The 10,056-nt window shown below is 34.1% G+C and overlaps 1 protein-coding gene across 1 annotated transcript; it reads right to left on the bottom strand.

The window, feature by feature from the left end:
• Window positions 1-1,086: 1,086 nt before the first annotated feature.
• LOC109041955 (DNZDHHC/NEW1 zinc finger protein 11) lies at window positions 1,087-10,013 on the bottom strand. Its single transcript, XM_019058479.2, has 5 exons — window positions 9,577-10,013; window positions 8,417-8,556; window positions 6,633-6,762; window positions 5,380-5,538; window positions 1,087-3,324 (listed from the first exon to the last, which is right to left on the bottom strand). Exons 1-5 carry the CDS (start codon window positions 9,693-9,695, stop codon window positions 3,048-3,050), a joined length of 825 nt encoding a protein of 274 aa, XP_018914024.1. The 5' UTR covers window positions 9,696-10,013; the 3' UTR covers window positions 1,087-3,047.
• Window positions 10,014-10,056: the final 43 nt, after the last annotated feature.

Here is a 10,056-nt window from a genome sequence, read left to right as displayed (position 1 = left end):
TTAAAGTGACAGTTGGTCGCGCTTATCCCTTGTCCCCCCTAAACGAAAAATGCACTCATCCCATTCGCTGTTTTCTCTGCGTCAAATGACTTCCAGACAAAATAGCTTGGTATTCTAATAGACCTTACCTTCAACTACCAAAAAACACGTACAATCAATTTTGATCAAAGTCACTCTTCTGAGCGCACATTTTTATTTCCATTCTTCCTTTTTCCACATGAAAAAACGCAAAATGATCCGGGATTTCTGTTTCCCCTTCGCCATTCCTTCCTGTTTTTATCTGACGCACTTTTAGTGAGGTTCAGTTGTTTTCTTGTATCTCACCTGTTAAAATACAAGCATAGTGAGCTATGACACGCAGGTGAGGCGGCTGGGCTCTAATCTCTAGTCTCGAATTTCTGAAATTGCACTTATGCACCATGTCTTCCAAGCCCCTTAATTACAATTATTTTCGAATACGATTGATACCATTTCATAATTATAAATACAAAGTTTCAAACTATTTGCGCATTGTGTATCAGGAATCTTTACCAGGTTCTGGTTTTCGCCGCAAGTGCCTGCAGACTGTTGATAACTTTAATATTGATAGAAAAACCGACCAATAAATTATAATCTTTAATTAGAAAAATTACATTATTTGGCACTAAATATTTCTAGACAAACCAAAAGTCTATGAGAGTTAATGATTTTGGGACCGAGTGTATCAGAAAGGAATTAAACCACATTTTCAAAAAAATTGAGATAGGTAAAAATGTTCTTGAGTTCCTATAGCCGTACATTTTATCCTGCCAAAAACTGAAAGTCGAAAAAAATAAATTAGTTCGTTACAAGAAGGGTCAAAGTTTATTTTCTACATTGAGCCTTATATGCAGGAAAAAAACTTCAAACCTCTCTTTCTCAGTGGTTCCTTGCTGATGAACTTGGTCCATTGATAATACTTCATGACTATAGTCATGAAAGTCATGCACAAATTTAGAATGTGTCTAAGTACTAAACATAACTTTCCACACCATGAATCAAAACTCAGAAATTGTTTTATGCTGATTAGTAGGTTATGTATGAGGAAATTCAAAATCTATTTACTTGAAATATCAAAATATTAAAAAAATTTAAATATATTTAGATATACTTTACTCATTTCATGAGTTTTTTGTACAAAAAATTAGTTTCAAACAATGACATATACATACTAGACTTACATAAGTACATAACAGAAAAAAAAAACAAGGAAAATATAGTTTCTAAAAGTAATACACAAAAAAAGAGAAAAAAAAATGTGAAACAAAAGTACAATACATTCTTCATTAATATAGAATGAATGAGGTACTGAGGGATTGCAATACCAAAAATATACTTATATTAAGTTCTTTTGAAGCTTTTCCTGTTGTTGCCTTCAAAGATTTTCCTGAATTTTAAGTTTCAACAAAAAAATACAACGGGATACAAGACTTAAGGATGTAGGAGCAGACCCTAAAATCTCCATTGCAGCACTTAAAAAAGACATCCACTTTAATTCTCCACAGCAAAATTGATGCCGCTAACAATATAAATTTAACACTAAATTTTTTCTTTTTTTCCAATAAAATCACAGCCAGAATTTTTAGAGATGGTCATTAAAATTGCAAGTAGCTAAGGCCACTCGTAACAGTGAAAATCACATCAGTGTGTTGATCAAAATGGTAAATTCCATTAGTTTACATAATTTCCATAAAGAGGGACGTCTGTTAAGGATCTACAAGATTAGTCAGTCTCAGACACAACACACAAAGTTGATGTATTTTCAGCTTGATTTTCAATTGAAGCATTTTCAATAGGGTCAAATTTTAGTGTGCATTTAGTAGCTTTGACAATGGGCCACTAGATAAGGTACGATTTTATGCATTTCGATACGTGTATCTGCTGCATTATTTATTGGGAAGACGATTTGCACGATGAAAATCACTAAAATTAGCATCCAACCACGATTTTAACGTTTTTATTTTTGTATTGGTAATGAGAAATTTAAATTTCCCTCACATAAGAAAACAGGAGCTGCTTGAATCAAAAGGTATGCAACACCGATTTTGGTAAGAGCTGCTTGAATCGAAAGGCATACTATACCGGTTTTGGTAGGCTTCTCAATCGAGTGAAGTTTCTTTAGCGCCCTATGTTGTTGAAAGTGTAAACACCGTACAATAGCTGAGCCAAAGCGCCAATATTGAGGTTGTCATATTTTCATACATCAAAGACTGTCACAGTAAGGATTCTAGAAGAATCATGTAGAATGTTCTACATGAAATTTTGATGAGAAACCATATTACATAATGCTGAAATTTGTACCTTGTCCAGTGGTCCATTGCTATAAAATATTTAATTGCATACAATTTTTTTTTCAGCATAATGTAAATGATGAGTTTTGTCTTAACGCATCTTATTTTCAATACAACAGTTTAAACACCTTACGATGATTCTTAACAAAATTTTGTAACTCATGGCCGCGGGAGCCAGACATTACTTAAACTTACTGGGAGAGAGGAAATAATGATTAATCAAAATCTGGTTTGTCATGACTATACATTACATAGATTATTCTTGTTAAGGAGGGAAAAATCGCACACATGATAGGTCTAATTAGACTTGAAATGCATCTGTAGATGTTTCTTCATTAGACATAACTAGTATTGCGTCAAACAGAATAACTTAAAGAGGGAAATTGTGCTCTACGTGAGATTTGTCCCTCTATAGAGAAAACACTATGTATAATTTAGAGCCATGATGTCACCTTGACTATGATCATATGATCACCAATTGGTGTCTCAGCAATTTTCATAGGCTGAATGCAAATGACAGTTGCAAGAGTCAAAAGATTATAACGTAATCAGTTGTTACATCAAATGAGAATGACATGTACCTCAAATTCACTGTCGTTGCCTCCTTTTAGGAGGGAAAATTCTTTGGATATAAGTAATAACATCATTGCTATTGTCACTTAGACTTCTTTCATCAACTTTACTTCATACTTAAAGAACTAACAAGAGGTCTGGACCAGATTAAAACACATAGATTAATCAAACAATGTCACTAGATAAGGATTTATTTGTTGAATTCCTGAGGCTATGAAGTGATGATGAAGATGATGAATTCGAAAGGGGGGAATATTCGAAGGGAAAACGACACAGCTGACTAAAACACATTCTTCTCATACTGTAACTAGAGCTTGAGCCTGATTGAAGTTGTTCTATGGTAGTTTGATTTTTGGCGATAGCCTCCAATTGATCGTACAGTATGGCAGTTACAAATATTCCGAACAGAGTGCTTTCCATCACTAATATCACACAGTGCAATCTGAAAAGAAAGAATTAATAAATTAGATAGACTTTTGTCCTTCGTTCTTGATCACATTTTGATCAAGGAATAATTACACCAAACTTCAGTTTGATCCTTAAGATTGTTTTTCTGTCACAGCTGAGCAAACGTTAGAGAGTCGCAAAAAACTAAATTTTAATGTTTTAAAACCGTTGTTTGATACTTTATTTAAAAACATCCTCCATCAATAAGGCGCCCTTTCAAAACTTGAGGAACCACCACACTGAATTTTTACTGGATCCTTTGGATCGTTTTTCTGCCGCAAAACGTTAGAACACCAAATAAATGGCAGAATTGGTCTCTTTTTATGATCTCAAAACATCATATCAACGTTGATGACTACTCACACCGAATAGGCACTACCTTGAATCTTGAAGAATTATGATAGAAAATGATAGCTTGTTCCCATGATTTCATGAGTAGTCTTTTTGCTTCAGCAGATGGTTAAAAAATAGTGAAAATCAGCTAATTGTAATATTTTCTGTGAAGATGAGATAATACTTCTATGATGGATGTTTGATAATTCTGTAAGATTTTATTGTTGGTTAACTGACCCAAAATCAGCTGCCACCTCTTGTGCAGCAGTTGCTCAGTGTATGGCTGCCATCTGTGACTGGTGATTTTTTCGACTTTCAAGGATTGTCAGTTCTTGTTACATATTTTTGTTTTTTAACATAGCAAGAAGATTTGCCAATATCAGTGATATGTTGTTTATTTTTTCATTATTATTGCTTGCTGCTGCTTACCACTGTTATGATGAAAACTAGTGATCATGGAACAATGATACAGAAACACAGATAGCCACATAGTTTCTCAAGTTACCATTACCACCTTCAAGTTGCTGGATGTACTGTGTAAATAATCTTTTCGCAAACACTGAAAGTGCAGCACCCCGGTAAAAGATTTTACAGACTTATTAGATAGTATAAGCTCACTGTTTTTTACAGCTTTTTGTTGAGCTATAATTTGATAAGTATCGGTGAAAAAACTGATTGAAAGTCTGAAGTCTGAAGTCTAAATTCAATGCCAAGAGATAATGTGTTAACCTCAAATTCTCAAAACACAAAACTCCACTTCTCTCTTTATATTTTCCAACCCTTTTAATTATTTTCAAAAATGTCTGCAGGGGGTTAAGAGCACCTTATAGTTAAAATAATCATGAATTATTACCTTCCTACCTTCAAAGAAAAGACAAGTAAGTAGTTATATGTTCTCCTGAAACAATTTGTTTCCCATGATACTTGATTCAGATGTCAAACCATTTATTACGATTGGATATAAAAGAAATAACAAGATTATATCTTGGAAATTTTTTTCGCTTTAATTATAAATGAAAATACGGAAAATGATGGGCCACTGTATTTAATAGAATAGATGCTAATTTAAACATTAGATAAATATCCACAGCGTAAGTCCACAATCACATATATCGTTTGCGGTGTCTGGGAAATCTCCGCCTCAATGTTTTTTTTTTTAAGGAGAGCAAGTTGACATCATTCCTTGAAGTTTTTGCAGAATTTTCTTTGCACAGAGACGAAAAATCAGCAGTATTAAAGAACTACCGTTGAGTAGTTTTCCATTTACAAAATAAAGTATGACAGGAAGTCTGCGACGTCGCAAACCAAGTTATGTGATTGTCAACTTACAAAGTCGATATTATCTCATGAATATTTCAAGTAGAACACAATTTGTGCGACAAAAATTATTAAAAGAAACTCCTGACCAAGATAATAACGTTTTTTGATACATAAATTCAAACAGCCTGTTCATGAAAAAACCATAATTCACAGTAAACATTACCCCCAACAGTCTCTGGGTACAGTATGAAAATATGGCATTTTTCGAGACTAGTGCTAAATGAATATATAGATACTTCGTTAAGAGTTAGTTTCGGTTATGAAGCAGCACAAATCATGTTCTAAATGAAACTTTAAAGAAAAAACGTGGATGGAATCCTTAAATTTGTATTTTGTCTAGTCGCCTATCAATTCTAATGATGGGCATAGGTACTGTGATAAAGGGACTAACACTTACATTCTTGTCTGCTTGATACTGATTTCTTCACTACAGTAGGTGCATTCTTTAATCCACGAGAATGCAACCAAGACTATTGCATAGAGAGAGAGCACACCAACATACATCAGGAACTGAACAAAGTATTGCTGATTACGCTCACCGACACAATTATTTATCCTATTGGAAAACAGACACAGGAAGAAAAATTGAGTTAATAGACAGAAATAAACTAAGTTGACTTGATAGAATATAAGACAAGATCAAAATGCCGACTTAATCATTCTCTAGAGAGCATTAGAAAGAGGTTATGGCATCAGTTAGTTGGAAGAAATGGTCCAAAAAAGTTAAAATATCAGCCAACAGGCAATTTGTCTGGAATAACACATGTCATCTATTTGAAGCTGAGTCATTTTTATGTTTAACGCCTTCATTTTCATGCCCGTCATGACAGTGAATGTTTCAACACCCATATTACAGTTTGAATGTAATTCTAAGTCCATACTGAACCAAATTGAATGGGCACAAAAATTCTAAAAAGTTGGTTTTTTGGCCGACAGATACATATTTTCTGAAGAACTCAGAAAATATTCTCAGGTAGGGGAAAATAATTCTCTTGAAAATATGTGCTTGTTGGCCAATCTTTAAAATTCATCCACTCAAACCACCCACGATTGGTATTAGATCCTAATTTTAAACTTTTGAATCGTACTAAGTAAGTTGCAGATCAAGGAAGGGCCTACTGCACTAAAAAGGTCAAAATCAACTATAGTAATTATTTATGACTGTTGACTTATTCTTCATATTTCTATATTTCTTCAGAGTAAATTTTTTGCCTTAGCTAAATTGGCCGAAGTGTCACAACCACCATTTGAACTTAGCCTCCATATTGACAAACTTCTCTAACTTGTCTAATTTTTGGACGGAAAAACTAATGAACATTATACCTGATATTTCTTTTGTTATTAAAATTAATCTTTGAAATTTTTATTGAAGCATGTGCAAAAACCTAAAAAAAAAGTTACTTAAAACATTATTGAAATGTCTGGCAACACAGCGTCTGAGCGTAATTAGCACTTGTGATACTTTGGCCATAAGTTGACTAAACACTCTTTTATGTAACTAATCACCAAAGATGGATATATATGTACCTCATTAGAGGGATACCTGATGAGGCAATAGAATTATGTTAAGTCTTTTTTCAATTTGCAAGAATAAATGAAAATGAGGTAACCATGAAGGAAAGGGGAACAGCATATAAAAGTTTTACAAACCAAGGACAATGATGGTCCATGTGCCTAATACAACGTTTGCAAATGCGACAATGATGAGCTCTTGGGGGTCTATAAGTTTCACATCGGGTACAAACCGTCCAATTCTCCTTCTGCAGCAAACCTTCTGTCCCTGTTGACAGTAAAAAATATTACTGTTGCAATTCAACGTGAGCTTAACTGAGGGAAACTTACAATTTTTGTCCATGACTGAGTCCGTACTTGACAATTTCATTTTAAAAGAGGATGAGTCATATAATTTCCTCCTTATTGTTAAAGTGTAATCTATTTTGAATTTGTCACTCCAGTATGTAGCGAGAAAGGATTTGCAGGTGTCTGAAATTTGATTGATTTGATTTTTAAGTGGAGCCTACTGAAGGAACTGAGCATAAGGATATCCTTGGTTTTTAGTTCAGCAATTTGGAGGAGATATGACGAAATGACCTAATCTGCTACAGTTCATAACGTTCAAATGGAAAATGCTGCCTATTGATGTCATAAAGCAGTACATTTTTTTACTTTTAAATCTACAGTAATGCCCTAATTATCCGAGCATTATTAGAAACAGTAGATAATGAGTTTTTAGTAAAAAAAAAATTAGCTGACACAGCATAACCAGTATTTATGACAAGAATAAAATGTAGTTTAAAAAAATAGTTTTTTTAAACTACAAACTAGTTTTAAAAAATAGTTTTTTTTTCCAATTAGAACTACCTATGTTTTACAACTACGGAAGTAAATTGGTCAAGCTCGAGTTGATAGAATACAAACAGAGTCAAAATGGCATTATTTCAGTTGTTTTTTAGAGGTTTTGAAAATAAAATATAATATACCAATAATATACAAATAAAATATACCAAAATTAGTTTAAAGGTTGATTCAACTCAAGTAGACTCTGGTTCTTTTTGTGAGCAGGAAGTTTGAATTGACGTAGACAAGACATGATTATCTCACTGATCAATTGAGTTTGGAAAATTTTAATGCGTCCATCATGCTCTAAATAAAGTTTTGATGAGAAATTTTACACATCGTCCTCCTTAGTTTTTCACCCAGTTTTGTGATCCGTTCTAGTCTACAACTTCAAGAGTATTTCTAGTGTGCATTAAGTATGTTTTTAAAATATGAAACCTTAGAGGGCTTTTTTTAAATCCGAACCACAGTGGATCGCAACGGAACGCATCACTTTTTTATCCTGTTCCACTGGCGCGTTCCAGTGCATTCCATGTGTTCCAGTGGAACGCTTGGACCACTCTTCCGAGGTAGGTTGAGGCTGATTCAGGCTGGTTGAACCAGCCTGAAGCGCTACCATCGCGTTCCATGCGTTCCACGGATAAAAAAAAGCCCTTAGCTTACTTAAGTCAACTGAGGCGAAACAAAGTTCTTGACTATGTTTTTCACTTGTCTTTTTAAGTTCATTCATCATTAGCACTACATTCAATTAGGAACTGCAATTTCCCACTCACTTCAGAAACGATGTGCATATCAGTATCCCTATGCACGTTAGTGTTTTTACAATGAGTAAATGTAATCCATTTGTAAGTAAACAGTGCAAAATTTCATAGAATAAGCTAAAACCTATGAGTTGTACATTTGGACGTATTTATATAAAACGGAACTATGTGCATTCAGACATGAGCCCCGAGACTCATAAGAATATGTGCGTAACAGGGCTCACGTCATAATGCACATAGTTCCGTTTGATAGAAATACATCCATTTTAACACTTCAGCATCTCCACGTTCAGAGGAGAATAATTGCTAATGCAGATTAGGTGCTTGCTAACGAACCTGAATGCATATCAGAAAAGTCTATCTTAGTTTGAGGCAGGGGAACCACGCCTGGGTCTGAACAAGTCGCTTTTAGATGAGCAAACGACAGGAGAAATATAAGCGTGTTGAACAGCACTACGTGCACTGGAGCCCACAAGCTGAGACAGAGAAGATCACAACAATTTATTAATGATCATGTATGAAATAGCTATAGAAAATATCTAGTCATTTTAAGACGGATGCAATATGGAAGTTGAAAAATTACATGTATATTTGTGACACGAATTAAATTCGACTTAAATGCTGAGGCAAAAAAAGGAGTTCTTCAATTAAATATATTCATGAAGCATCCCCGAACCCATTTGGGCTTACAATAAAAGAATGAATTGGAATTACCTCAATTTTTTTGAGGATTTCATTTGAAACTTTCATTGATGATATCTTTCAATTCCAGATTTCACAAGATTGAAGAGACACATAGTCTGACATTTTGCATTTACATTAATCTAAATTATGAACTTGCAACCAACGGAGGAGTAACCTATCCTTGCTAGGCGGGTGCATAGATGGAAGCATCTTTTAAATCAAAAGTTGCCAAAAATGGCTCCGCAGATCTGACTCAGCAAGAAAGCCAGATCTCAGGGATGCAGAAAGTTCTAAGCCTTCCTATTTTAGAGACACCTTTGTATTCAGAAATTTTGAAAATATGACTTTTTTATGGCTTTGTACATTAATGTTTTTTATTTTTTTTGCAATTCACGTGCTCTTTACCACGATCTTACAAACAATTTGTGATTATTACCGTAGTTTTGCAAAAATAAACGCTATTTCGCCAGTTGCAGTTTTCCCATTTCAAAGCATTAAAAGAGAGCAAAAGTGACTTTTAGGTCACACTAGAGATAAAATTGGTTGTCTTCGTTAGTGATCACGACATAGAGGACAAATACTAACAGAGGGGCGAAAATGCAAGTAAGATTTCCCCAAGAAAGATGCTCATAGTTCAGCTTTACTGATGTAGCATCAGAGGGGGAAAAATGTACGTAATACCGATTAGTTGCACCTTCATCAGATTCCTTTCTTTTTCTTTGGACAATAAATTTTATGATTATAGAATGAAAATTATGCTAGATTCAAAAAATATTATAAATGCTGCTTGAGAGAGGAATTCACATACATACCTGTCTATCATTGTTTGCATCACAACCCATTTTATTATCACGTAATCAGCATAGAGTAGGGCAGCATACGTAAAAGTTATGCAGATGATGCCACACGGATCATTCACAAAAACTGTCATGGTTTCATTACCTTCCTTTCATAGATTTATATCATTGTTGGGAAGAGAGAAAACCGAGCCGAGAAATAGTTTGATATTCAAACATAAAAACGACTGCAGTATGAGCTAAGTATAGAAGTAAGTAAAGGCATGAACGCTAGTTCCAGACACACATAATACTGTGTTTCTGGTCTTGAATAGAAAAGAGTAATTGTAATTAATGTACATAGATTTGAAATATACACTTTTTGAAGGAAGATCTACAGAGACACGCGAAGAAGCTCACGATGTTGTAGAGAAAGGCAAAAAATATCAATTTGATTTGAAAATGAGCTTCTATTGTTTTTGTTTACCCTGGCACCTCAGCCAACACCATCTGACA

The sequence above is a fragment of the Bemisia tabaci genome, unplaced genomic scaffold, assembly GCF_918797505.1.
Source record: "Bemisia tabaci unplaced genomic scaffold, PGI_BMITA_v3".
Classification (NCBI taxonomy): domain Eukaryota; kingdom Metazoa; phylum Arthropoda; class Insecta; order Hemiptera; family Aleyrodidae; genus Bemisia; species Bemisia tabaci.
Note: the sequence above shows the minus strand (reverse complement) of the source record. Positions and strands in the feature narration are given on the sequence as shown.